We start from the raw sequence: 13,475 nt of genomic DNA, 5'->3' as shown, positions 1-13,475 counted from the left end.
CCGTACCAGCTGGAATTCAGTTTATCTTTACAGGGTAAGCAAAGGATGGCAAGAAAGACGCCGGCGCGGTTGAGGTAAGACTCGATGGCATTTATGGAAGGGGATTCCGGGAAGCTTCTCGGAAGGTGGGAAACGGCGTGCTGTCGCGTCACTGACGTCGTCACGCCTTAGCAACGTTGACGTCGAAGTTGAGCATCGCGTTCCGTCGACCAGCTAAACGAAACAATTTTCCCGTGTCAAAGTTCCCAGCTTTCGTCCTGCTGAAGTCAAACATCTCACTCCCGTATGGCCAACAACTAAAACACATTGGGACGATGCGGCAGTCAACAAATGCGTCAATTAGGAGATCGATTTTGTCCCGTGGAGTTAATCACGTCATATAAATAGGAAGCTGTTCTACTCAAATCCAATATATATAATATTGTCTTTCAATTTTCACCGATATGAACTGTTTATTACTCATCTTTCAATTTTTTATTTTTTTTAGCTTTGACATATGAATATTTCCTAATAGAATCGCTTGAAAAAATTCATTTGAAATGGGGTGATCTCAATCTCAATAAATTGGTTCATACAGATAAAGATGAAAATATTTTTTTTACGATTCCAAGATTCCGTTTGCAAATTTCTTCCATGGATTGAATAGTCTAATCCACAATTGGCTACGAATGCAGTGTGAAAACATTTGTTGTCAGCAGTCTGATAAGGATTGAGCGCAAGAGAGTAGAGAGAGAGAGAGAGAGAGAGAGAGAGAGAGAGAGGTTTGTCTTTTTAAGCTTATTATTCCTAACCTAATCCTTTTTTTAATATTAACAATCCCTTGCTATCGATATTTAAAATAAAAAATATTTATAATTTATGATTATTTATAAATAGTATTGATAATTGCTATTGACAAAAGCACCGAGGAAGAAGAGAGGAAAAAAAAGGGATATTTATGTTTATTTATAAAGAAATAATTTAAAAATATTAAAAGTTTAAATAATAGTATAAATAGTAAAATAGATATTACAAATAATGTATTTTTTTTTAAAAGAAAATGTCCACTAAATTTCATTGTTTATAGTAAAATAGAATATATATATTTTTAAATTTTTTTTATCTCTCCTACGACCCATCATTTTATCTATTCAATGTTAATGTTATGGACGCCTCCTCCGTCGTTCACATCTGCAACTCCATCGGCCTCAGAGTCATCATCGGAAGTAGCGTGATAACCAATGAGCAGCCGCACCACTTAGTCAACGAGGAGGTGCACTTCAGAGGATGCCTCTTCCCCAACCATCGTGACCTCAGTGAGCGCCTGAATAAGCTTCTCGGAGAAGAACACCAAGAGGAGGAATCCAACTCGCATGGGAATGTATGGGAGTCATCCGATGTTACGCAACGCTGCTCGTACATAAATGATGACAAGCGAGCTCAACAGGGCCACCCTACCCCACGAGCGAAGGCCTCGGACCGAAAGCAACGTGAATAAGATTAGATTTATCCTTAAAATAGGATATGGAGTGAGTAAGCATATTATTTTTTTTAATAATAATTATATTATCATGTATGTTGCTATTATGTATAAATACTTTGATCGGTGAATTGGTACCGATCAACATAGTTCATTCACTATCGAAGGTACATATATTATGTATAAATATCATGTATGTTCTGAAATACTGCATATATACTATTTTTTTAATATATATATATATATATATATATATATATATATATATATATATATATATATATATATATATATATATATATATATATATATATATATACATTCCAAGCTAATCAGTTTGATTCTATGAATCAATTTAATTCAATTAACGAAACCAAAATCTTACTGTCTAACAGCCAATCAAATGCAAAATCTTCATGTCGCATTAACAGAGAAAAATGAGTAACATCCAATAAGAATATACATTTATACTATGCTGAATCAGTTATATTTTTTAAATTAAAATTGATTTGATTCGGTTTAAAAAAAAAATCCTCTTAAATGGAAACTGTTTATAAGCTTAAAAATCAAACTATTGATGAACCGAATCCAACCAAACGGGTTCGGTTCGATTCGATTTGTTTTGCATACTTGAAATAATAATAAGCCAACAAAATGTTCCTCTGATTCCGAGGGAATTGCAAATATCAAACGCTTGTATGTCATTACGAAAGTGTATTAGAGCAAAACAATGTTGATAACACCAGTTTAATTAACCGAAGAAGTTTACTGGTGTCTTTATGCAGTCCACTACTCGAGAAAACAAGCATTACACCAACTGTTCTGCTTTATTCGAAGCTCAAGATGGATCTTTGCCGTAAATCTCTAATTTCAGTCATCCTCTTTGCCAAAGTCGTAGACAATCTCAATCTGCAAATGAGATATTTTACCCATGTTAAAAGGAATAATATCAAAAGTTAATGGCAATAGCATGCTAGAATAATTATGAAGCAGCAAACAGGTCAGGACACAGTCAAGTTCATGTTTAGAACGAAATACTGCATAATGAAAAGAATTTGTAGGTATGTTTATGAAATACAGCATAATGAAAAGAATTTGTATGTATGATTCCGAAATACTGCATAGTGAAAAGAATTTGTATGCATGTTTATGAAATACTGCATAATGAAAAGAATTTGTATGTATGTTCTTAAAACTAGGATGTACCAATATAGGATTCTGCTGGATACACATGTAAGTTCAAATATGAAAGCACAAGTATACTTCTGCAACAAAACACAAAGATGGAAAATTGGTTGCCAATTCGAACACAAAGATGGAAGTGCAGAAATGCAGAATACAACCAGTGAATTTTGTTCTTTTCTTTTTTTACTGTATCGGGCTCTAGCAAGGCTCACTGTTTCAGGTGCTGGACCCATCTCAGCGATCTGTAGGATCGGTAAGTACCGGTCAATACTGGTGCACCGATACATGGTACGCTAGTATGTACCAATATTTCAGCGGGGAAGAAAAAGAGAGAGAAAAGGAAGGGACGGTGGAGGAACAAAGGAGGAGAAATATAGGAGGAATGAAGAATGAATAAAAGGAAACAGCAGAGGAGGAAGAAGGAAAAAGAAGAAAGAAGAGGAGAAGAAACGACGACGACATACCCGAGAATTAGTGGCAGCAACGAAGCAACAATGATGAGGCAGCGACATCGTACGCGAGCCCTCTTCTAGCATTCGCAAAACCTTATTTGTTCTTTTTTTCTTTTTTTAATGCTGAGTTCGATAGGGCCCCACCACTTTTTTTTTTAATCATATTTTTATTATTTTAATCGGATCACCCGAAATGGGGGTAGTTCGCATATCGGCTCACGCTTGGACTGGTATGTACCACCCATATCGACTGTTTCGAGCAGTATAGCTGTCCTTGGGCTCTAGTTTATAGTCTCTACATCTTAACCTGTAAACTCACGTTAACTTAACGATTCAGCTATTGGTGAGATACTACCAAGTCTATTCCAAATACATCCTTCATCGTGTCAATACAAAGCATTGATACTTGAGATAAAATCTATTCACTGATTTTTGACTTAAATGTCAAGATATGCAACCATTTGTTCAACCAGAATACTAAGCAAAGTCCAATAGAACAAGAAGGAGACAACCAAGTGAAACAATGCTATCTCTTACCCCAGCTGGTGGAGGAAGATTTCTGGAGAATTTGGAGCCACCAGGAGCCCAAGGAACTGAAAATTAAGAAAATAGAGCATGAAAAGAATCACCATAGTTCATGTACCAAATAATAATTTGCAAAGCAAAAATCTGAAATTCATGGGGTGACTAAAAAATAAGCCCAAATCTTTTGTTATCCAAGAATGAAAGGCAATTTATGCTTAAATAGAAACTAGAACAAAATATTATTGAGGATAGTTATTTCAATTTATTAAAGATAGTTCCACATAAATCCTTTTTTTCTTTTATTTAATGCCTTTCTAGTCAGCATAGGAAATTCACACACACACACACACACACACACACACACACATATATATATAAAATATGGAAGAAGATCAATATCCAGAAAACAGTCATTAAGGTTGGAACTTCTTCAATCACAATTACCAATATATGGATCAGGGTGCTGCAATTTCTCATATTTTGCTTCTCCATCTTGAATAAGCCTATCAATAGTGTCTAGATCCTCCTGTGAATCAACAACATTTATACCTCAGTTTACTTTTTATTAAAAAAAAAAATTACTAGGCTTTAAGCATAACTATGCAGCCAATAAGCACGATTTGTATCAAAATGAGAAACAAATGAAATTAATGGAGATAGCAACAAGCAATCAAAAAGATTTCTATCAGCAAGTCTCATATAACTTGAGAAGATCCGTACATAATAAAAAAAACAGCACAAAAATGTCGTCTTTTGGACAAGAAGCAAAGTGAAGCATGTTACACGAAAACAACAAAATGTATAACACTGTAAAGCAAAAAGATGCAATGAGATATTTGCATCCATTTGTGTCCCCAGTGTCAGTACAGAAATTACTACAATCAACACTGAGCAGAAATAAAAAAAGCTACCACTTGACTGCAGAAATGAACTCAAAAACTGTGGCACCGCTGTCCACCTGCACCATTGAGTCACACCTGATGCACCATGTCACTGTGAAGAATTTGCAAGAAAATCAAACACATGTTGGCCTTAATAGTATTAATCTTGATTGTATATGCTTCTCTATAAGACTAGTATGATCTTAATTTGATTTAGTAGTATCGACAAATGCAATGATTACCAAAATTAGTCTGTTTGATTTCTATTACTTGTTATGTTTTTTATCTAATGCTATCTACTTAATTTTAATTGCTTTGGGGTCTGATCCAATTTGCAATTCGTATACATTTTCTAAACCATATTTTTGTTAAAATTTTCATTGACTAATTATAATAAGATTAATGAACAATTAAAACTTGTAATATGATTTAACAATATTATTTTGTAAATACTTTTTATTAAACCTTTGATCTAATCAATTAATTCCTCTTTCTATTACTATACATAGAGAGATGAATGAATTCAAAATAAACATACTCTTTCAAGTGTAACTGCAAAAGTAATATTTCTCATTTGCAATTTGGATGACCAAGGTTCAAGTCATACATCAAATATGAAAATAACTTCCTTTCTTGCAAGGTTAAAGATTATGCACACTGACCCTCCTTAGTCTACTGCATTAAACTGCCTTTTTTATGACACAAAAATAATGAATTTCAGTTATGGAACTTTAAGAACAGACTACAAGACTACAAGTTAGAAAGATGCAAAATTTAAAAAAATCAGAAGTCATATTTCATTTTCAAAGAGAGAGAACAAATCATAGCCAGCCTTGTCATTTTCTTCACCGATCCAGACATTTAACCAATATTCTAAATCTTTAATCAATTAAAACCAACTTGGGTTCCCTTAGGCTTTACTCTCCATGAAGTCCCCACACTTACTTTTGGATGGGATAACACTGTAAGGGTCAGATACAATTTCCAAGATACAGCTTTTAGTTTGCAAACCTTCTCTAGGTTATCTATATAATACAGACATTCCTGCCTAGAATGATCTACCAATATGTGAAATGGGCAACCATAAAAAATTATCTAAACCATATAAGAACTAGATGTACTTTATTCCAAGATTCAAATAGACCAAAAAGAGATGGTCCTGTCCATGACATTCAACTCACGCAAAATATTGTGAGGTTCAGTGTAAGCAGCCCTACCCATCTAAGATTAACATAGACTACTATATTCAAATTTTGCTAAAAGTTATCCAATTATACAGTGTACAATTACATGACACTGTTGAATTTCGAGTCATCAAATTACATAACCATAACACCTTGCTGAACCCAAACAATATTAGAAGCACTGATTCGAGAGCTGCACAGTTTGTGATGAAGTATTAGGAATATAAAAGTTCTGTTATTTCAAAACCAAAAAACACCAGGGGCAGTAAGCTGCTCCACTTCAATAGGGTGTCGTAGGTGCAAAATACAGAAATAATATCACAGGCAATGCCATATACATATGACCCCACCTAGACCCTGCAATGGGGGAGCCTAACACACTAGGCATTAATCCTACATCAGTTGTATAAAAGACATAATAAAGGAATGCATCTGACACTTATGTAGCAGAATATGTGAATATAACCAACTGTTTCGTAAGATATATGGATTGCATCCATTTTATTATCAAATATACAGAACTGAAAATGGCACACACTAGTCCAAACCCTAAAGTTTTGGTTAATAGAATTATATGAGCATTCAAGAAAAGATTAACACAATACCCACAAATACAATCCAACCCAAGAACAAAGAAATATTTGAAGTTGTTCTGAATAAAATACAGGACTAAGTGAAACAGTTATGTTTATGTTATTTAACCATCAATTTAGATAGCCTAAAAAGATAAGACGAACATTCATAAGTTAATGCAATAAAAGAAAGAGGGAATACCGCATGTTTGTTGGCTTCAAATTTGTCTCTTAAATCTGATGCCTGTAAAAAAGAACATCATTAGAAAAAGAGGAAAATACAATATCTAGTGTCATTAACAAGGTAATGTTTCAGTTCATGGGAAAACAAGCACTATGCAACTACAATTTGTTTATAAACTATACAAGAAAAAACTCGATTTTGTAGATCAAGATATAATGTATTCAGAATGATGTCTTTTTGGCCACGACACGCCAAGAAGGTTTTTTAGTTTTATTTTTTTGGACTTTTGAAGCGCATTGGTTCGTAAAACCTAATAAACCTATCACAGATAGAACTCATAAAACATCAGACAGATTGATAACCAAATGAGAATGTCCAGAAGTCCGAATTTTTGTCACGAGTCTAAAAAACGATTCAACTCGACTCGGTAATTATTCAAAGTTCATGCAGATGCCCGGGCAAAAATCATCAACTCCTAGCTACTTATCAAGCTTAATGCTTTTGCAAATTGAGCACTAAAACGCCAAATTACAGAGTTGACGAGAAAATAAGGCATCGATCTAAGCCCATGATGACACAATAGAGGGCCGATCGGATCGAAAAAGAGAGAGGAGGATTAGGGGAAGGAGACGGTACGTGTTGGTAGAAGTGGTGGCGGTTAACGGCCCAGGTGAGGGTGTCCTTGAGGGCCCGCCGGTAGAGCAGCCTCACACGCTCCTTCTGCGCCGCCCGCCGCGCCAGGTAGCCCGCCGCCGCCCCCGCCGCGCTCATCTCTCCCCGCGTCTCTTGACCTCCGATCTACTACCGCTATGTGACGGGACCCTCAAATACTACAGAGTGGGAAACGGGGAATCGGAGAAGCTTCTTCTACGGCCCGGCCCACTTGGGCTTCCCAAACCAAGTCCGGTCCAACATAATTCAAATAAATGAATGCAAACTACATTTTGAAGTGATTAATTTGATTTTTTGATGAATGTCTCTATTGATATTTATTATTATATTAAATTTATAACTATATATATATATTTATATATCCAAAAATCCATTATTTAAAAAGAATAAAACAAAGATCTCTCGCTTTAAGCAAACTGCGACGATCTCTCTCTCCGCAGGCCGCAAGACGGTGTGAGACGACGCCTCCCCTTCTCCTTCTTTCTTATGGAGACACTGAACTACTTTGGCCTCGCGTGCCTCCGCCTCCCGCCGCTCCTCTTTCACAGAAGCCCCTCCTCTTCCTCCTCCTCCAAGTCGGCGCCCTTCCTCCGCTCCAAGAACACCGTCGTCTGCCGCTCGAGCAAATGGGCGGACCGCCTTCTCGGCGACTTCCATTTCCCTACCGCCACCGCCATCGAGAACCCTTCTGCTCACTCTCCCGACCCCTCCCTCCTCGCCCTCCTCCCTCCCCCTCCCCTTCCCTCCGCCGACCGCTCCCTCCCCCTCCCCATCGACTTTTATCAGGTCCCCGCCGCCTCCTCCAAATGCCATCTCTTTCTCTATCTCTGTGATCGCTTATCGAGGCTATCTGTATGGATTGCAGGTTCTTGGAGCCGAGACCCACCTCTTGGGCGACGGCATTCGACGGGCTTTCGAAGCTAGGGTTTCGAAGCCCCCACAGTATGGCTACAGCCAAGATGCCCTCGTTGGCCGCCGCCAGATCCTCCAGGCTGCTTTTGACACGCTCTTCGACCCTAGCTCCCGCGAGGACTACAACCGCAGCATCGTAGAGGACCCTGATTCCACCATCACCACCTACGTCCCCTGGGACAAGGTATATCTTCACGTCGGGAGAGGTCATTGTTCTTTGTTTAGCTTGATTCTTCCTTCCTTGCCTTGGTTCAGTCTTTGAGCAAGTAAGTGCCGTTTTGATTAGGTTCCCGGTGCTCTCTGTGTGTTACAAGAGGCCGGAGAGACAGAATTGGTACTGCAAGTGGGAAAGAGTTTGCTGCTCGAGCGTCTTCCGAAGGCTTTCAAGCAAGATGTGGTGCTTGCCATGGTGCTGGCGTATGTCGACCTCTCTAGGGATGTGATGGCCCTGAACCCACCAGACTTTGTCAGCTGCTGCGAAGTTCTTGAGAGGGCTCTGAAGCTCCTGCAGGTGAAAAACCAAAAGCATCTTTCTCTCAACATATCTTGTTCTATGTTATTTATTAGGTTAAATTCCAAATCGAACAAGGTATAAGTCACATGAATTTTACAGTTTAATCTTACTTGTCTAATTTTAAGTGTTTGTCGTGAAACATTCAAGGTTCTAAGCTTTCTCAAATAGAAAAATATTCTTCATATATTTGGTCCTGATTTTTGCAAATGTAATATCAAAATGAAACCTTATTGTCTATCTGCATGACTTTCAATTTGGAAAGTTTTTTCTGCACATACTGATATTCCATTTTTTTTAAAAATCTTTTCACTGATTTCACATATCCTGGTTCATCATTTTGAATGGAAAAGAACTGATTTCTTATGGGGTTCTCGTCTTTTTAGTGATTTGAGTAACTATAAGGTGGCTTTGGTTTTCCAAACTAAGTTATCTAAAAAATAATATTGAAATGAAGACTGTATGTATGGTTTTCATAGCCTTTACTTATACGAGGAGAAATCTACTTCAAGATATCAACTCAGGAGATGTATTCTTTAGCTCATTCCATTCCGTGATTGTAATTGCTTTGCGTCCATCATTGTGCCTCTCTTGCTCTTTTCAGTTATGTCATATCCAGCACTAAATTTAGCATATGGTGGAGTGCTATTTGTTTTTCTGGTTTAGATTATTATATTATATAACATATGAGGAAATGGGTACCTTGGTCCTCCCTCTTTTGTTCTTTTCATATCAGGAATATGAGCAAAAATAACCAAAAAAGAAGAAAAAAGAGAAAAGGAGCCGACTGATGTGAATTTCTCAAGAACATAATGCTCTGGAAGATGGATGTCTGCTTGTTCAATGTTGTTTGGGATCACCATTCATGATACCATATGAAAATTGTTTTACACAGGAGGAAGGAGCAAGCAATCTTGCACCACATCTGTTGGCACAGATTGATGAGACATTAGAAGAGATCACTCCTCGATGTGTTCTGGAGCTTCTAGCATTGCCTCTTGATTCAGATCACCGAATTAAAAGAGAGGAGGGTCTTCATGGTGTGCGCAATATATTATGGGCTGTTGGTAGGGGAGGTGCTGCTGCTATTGGTGGAGGATTTACTCGGGAATCCTTCATGAATCAGACATATATACGCATGACAGCAGCTGAGCAGGTCTGTGTACAATCCTTAGAGAAGTGTCCTATTGGATACTAAAGAATACCTACTGCTGACAGATACTTGCATTTTTTTTTTGTCTTCACGTGAAGGTAGATTTATTTGCTGCAAGACCAAGCGATGTGCCAGCAGAAGACTTCGAGGCATATGGGTTTGCACTTGCATTGGTTGCACAAGCCTTTGTGGGTAAAAGACCCCAGCTTATCAGAACTGCAGACAATCTTTTTCAACAACTTCAGCAGACCATCCTCACTCCATTAGGTACATTTTCAGAGTATGCTGCCAAGGCTGACTGTGAGATTCCCTTTGCGCTTGAAAGGGGGCTCTGTTCACTGCTTCTGGGAGACATTGATGAGTGTCGCATGTGGTTGGGCATAGAGAGTGATAATTCACCCTACAGAGACCCAGATATCGTGGAATTTGTCATGGATAACTCTAATATCGACAAAGATAATGATGTTCTTCCTGGGCTTTGCAAACTACTGGAGACTTGGCTAAGGGAGGTGGTTTTTCCCAGGTTTAGAGATACTCGTGATATTTATTTTAAACTAGGGGATTATTATGATGATCCCATGGTTCTTAAATATCTTGAACGGATGGAAAGTGATCATGGTTCACCTTTAGCTGCAGCTGCTGCCATAGTGAAAATTGGGGCTGAGGAGGCTACAGCTGCACTAGGCAGTGTTAAGTCAAGTGTACTTCAGGCTTTGCAGAAGGTTTTTCCACTGACAAACAAGGAAGAAAGGCTGAGTTCAGAGGAATACAGGGATGGAACTGATATTGTCCCTGATTTACACATGCAGGAGACTGTCGTAAAAATTGATCAAGATAAGTCAGGTTCTCATGTTGAGGTTTCTAAAAAGTCTGATCCTGAAGATTCTTATGAGCAGGACTTGACAAATGAAATAAAAATTGCTGTTATGAAGATTATGTCTGCTGGAATGGTGGTTGGAGTACTGACTATGATAGTGATCAAGTGTTTACCTGGAAGAAACAGTTTGCTTGTTACGGGGAAGGAAACAGGTTCAGCAACAGCTGCCAATTTCACTAATATTGGTAATAACTCAGACTATCAATTTTTTAGTTAATAATAGAGCCGATTCAGCCGAAGGCTAAATTACAGATAGAATTGTTAGTTTTTTTACAAGTAATGGCATGTAGCATCCTGCTGCTGATTTCAGATCTTAAAAGGAAACTTTAAATCATGCTAGATTTAGACATTTCACTGTCAACATGGTTTGGACAAAGTTTAGGTTCATCTATGTTTGCAGATATTGCCGTGTAATTTACTACAATAACATCTTTAAACTACTTCATACTTCTGTAACTTCCTCTTTCCATATAGCTATTCTCCTTCTATGTTTTTTTGTAGTTATTTCTGACAAGTACTAGGAGAAACTTGTTGGGTTCAAAGAGTAATTTTCTTCTTTATTGCCTTCTCATATGATGAAATCTGGATGTGATAATTTTTAAGTGAATCTCACGTGTTCTTGATGACAGTTCTTTTTCGTGTTCTTTGGAATATGATGCTTAAGAGATTATTGAGTAAATGCAATTATACATGAACTTAATATAAAATATAGTAAGAAAAGGGGAAAATAGGATGGAGTACCATAGTAGTTAACAGGGAACAGAAAGGGAGGCTAGGAGGACTTAAATTTCCAAGGTAGAAACACTGAATTAGTTCATTGTTGATTTGGCTTTGGATGTGTATAAGTTGGTTAAGGTCACCCAATTGCATTTTTAACTTGGTCCATTAGGATAGAATAGCCTGGTTTTGATCCAAACTGAGTTCTAGTTCAAACTTGTCTTGATCATCAATTCTAACTCAGCCAAAAACTGACTGGATTTTGATTCCATCTGACTTCACCCGATTTTGGTCGAGGTGTTATGACAAAGACAAAACAAGAGTCTAAGAGTCCAAATCAAGCATTTTTTGTGAAGTGCTGAATGCTTTATCTGGTTTAGTTGATGGTTATCCTTAATCTTCCTGCATACAATTGCCTAGGGACCACAATGCTTAAATGAAACTTGAACAATGTCATCCTGAACGATGGTTATCCTTTATTTGCTGGAAGTGGTCTTCTGTGTAGTATCCGTTCTGGAAAATCTTCTTGAGGAAGTGGAACTTGAATCAATATTTTTTAGTCTTCTTCTCAAGATATGTGGAACTTTGGTTCTCTAATTATCATTATGTTGAACAATGTCATCCTGTTGCGAGTGGGTACCTTGGACCAAACCTATCATAACCCTAGTCCCATCCTGTACACACGTTTACTTCATGAAGTGGCTAATATCTCAATTTATGTCTTGATTGTGGTCATGCATAACTTGTCTTATTAGCTTTTATGGTGAGTCCTGGCTGTGATATATTTCTTTCAGCAATAGGTTCTTGTCTATAATAGTTTCTTTTACTGAATCTATAAATAATATTTAAGGTATGGATCTTTGATGATATCTTGAGAATTATAAATATATGTTGAAATAATTATTATTTTGGTTATCAAACATCTCTGCAGATGAGAATTTTGTTGAAGAAATACCTAAGATGGATGCAAGGTTTGCAGAGACTTTGGTACATAAGTGGCAAAATGTCAAATCCCGAGCTCTGGGACCAGATCATTCTCTTGCAGAGCTGCCAGAGGTGTGAAATTACTCTTTTTTAAATGTGTTTGATATCTAACAACAGTTTCTAATTTGTCTAGTTGTCAGAGAAATGACCTATTGGTGATATCTCAATTTTTATGAAGAAACTTGTATATTGGGATTGTTTAAATGAATATATTTAGGCCATAAAGTTCACCAATCTTCGTACCACATCATCTTTAGGCTCTACTACATATCCTTTTTAGCTTTGATATGAATGAAATACAATATTTTATGATATGGCATCATTTGAAATTGTATTGATCAATGAACAAGTATTTGATGGAGATAAATATCTCAGTACAAAAGGGCATTTTGGTTTTAGTTCATCTATATAATAGAATTTTTATTGATTGTCTTTTACACACTTGGTCTTATGGATCCTTGTATCTGTTTAAAATTAGAAAGTGATTGAGATTCTTTCTACCCTATGGAGGGATCATGACCATAACCACCGAACTCTTGATGGATAGGTTTTGGATGGCCGGATGCTGAAGATATGGACTGATCGGGCTGTAGAGATTGCAAAACATGGTTGGTTTTGGGAGTACACTCTACTAGGTTTAACAATTGACAGTGTTACCCTGTCTGTGGATGGGCGTCGAGCAATGGTGGAGGCGAGGATCGAGGAAGCTGCTCGGTTGACCGATGATACACACCCAGAGCACAATGATTCCTATAGTACCACCTACTCAACCAGGTATGAGATGGTTCATTCCAAATCAGGCTGGAAGATAACAGAAGGATCTGTTCTCCAATCATAAGGGAAGCAGGCTTCTCTGGGTAATGTAAATAATGTGTGTATACCTTTTTCATAGCATTATTATTTCTTTTTCCCCAGTGTTCCTGTTCCTGTTCCTGTTCATCCGACAAACTTGGAATTTTGACATGAAACTTCTAGTATTCATTGTACCTGAGTTACCAATGAGAAGTTCAGTTCTTGGTCACAGGAACCTTACCTTTTCAAAATAATTTTGTAAGTTTTCAGTCAACATCTAAATGCATGCAGCAGGCAAATAGTAGGTACTGCTGATTGGGCTTGTTAATTCACATGTGGGAGGACTATGGGCATGTGGTGGTCATCCACAACCTAATCTAGAAATTGTTCAGATATGAGCTTCTCAGGATTTGGT

The 13,475-nt window shown here is 37.4% G+C and overlaps 2 protein-coding genes across 2 annotated transcripts; one reads left to right on the top strand and one right to left on the bottom strand.

Annotated features, from left to right (window-relative positions):
- Positions 1–2,136: 2,136 nt before the first annotated feature.
- On the bottom strand, positions 2,137–7,243 carry LOC135628630 (NADH dehydrogenase [ubiquinone] 1 beta subcomplex subunit 9-like). Its single transcript, XM_065135419.1, has 5 exons — positions 7,079–7,243; positions 6,461–6,502; positions 4,066–4,147; positions 3,634–3,689; positions 2,137–2,368 (listed from the first exon to the last, which is right to left on the bottom strand). Exons 1-5 carry the CDS (start codon positions 7,211–7,213, stop codon positions 2,330–2,332), a joined length of 354 nt encoding a protein of 117 aa, XP_064991491.1. The 5' UTR covers positions 7,214–7,243; the 3' UTR covers positions 2,137–2,329.
- Positions 7,244–7,525: 282 nt separating this feature from the next.
- On the top strand, positions 7,526–13,289 carry LOC103979277 (protein ACCUMULATION AND REPLICATION OF CHLOROPLASTS 6, chloroplastic). The gene is made up of 7 exons (XM_009395361.3): positions 7,526–7,900; positions 7,980–8,210; positions 8,313–8,537; positions 9,433–9,693; positions 9,789–10,752; positions 12,216–12,340; positions 12,816–13,289. Exons 1-7 carry the CDS (start codon positions 7,601–7,603, stop codon positions 13,104–13,106), a joined length of 2,397 nt encoding a protein of 798 aa, XP_009393636.3. The 5' UTR covers positions 7,526–7,600; the 3' UTR covers positions 13,107–13,289.
- The last annotated feature ends 186 nt before the right edge of the window (positions 13,290–13,475 follow it).

The sequence above is a fragment of the Musa acuminata genome, chromosome BXJ3-1 (genome assembly GCF_036884655.1).
Source record: "Musa acuminata AAA Group cultivar baxijiao chromosome BXJ3-1, Cavendish_Baxijiao_AAA, whole genome shotgun sequence".
Taxonomy (NCBI): Eukaryota; Viridiplantae; Streptophyta; class Magnoliopsida; order Zingiberales; family Musaceae; genus Musa; species Musa acuminata.
This window is presented reverse-complemented; position numbering and strand designations above follow the sequence as displayed.

Bases quoted from the DNA above. Each gene is read 5' to 3' on its own strand.
- LOC103979277 (XM_009395361.3), top strand. From the start codon at position 7,601: ATGGAGACACTGAACTACTTTGGCCTCGCGTGCCTCCGCCTCCCGCCG. The intron at 7,901-7,979 runs GTCCCCGCCGCC...TATGGATTGCAG, and splicing joins TCCCCATCGACTTTTATCAG to GTTCTTGGAGCCGAGACCCA. The intron at 8,538-9,432 runs GTGAAAAACCAA...TGTTTTACACAG, and splicing joins GGGCTCTGAAGCTCCTGCAG to GAGGAAGGAGCAAGCAATCT.
- LOC135628630 (XM_065135419.1), bottom strand. From the start codon at position 7,213: ATGAGCGCGGCGGGGGCGGCGGCGGGCTACCTGGCGCGGCGGGCGGCG. The intron at 4,148-6,460 runs GTATTCCCTCTT...GTTGATTCACAG, and splicing joins TTGAAGCCAACAAACATGCG to GAGGATCTAGACACTATTGA. The intron at 3,690-4,065 runs GTAATTGTGATT...CTTAATTTTCAG, and splicing joins GCACCCTGATCCATATATTG to TTCCTTGGGCTCCTGGTGGC.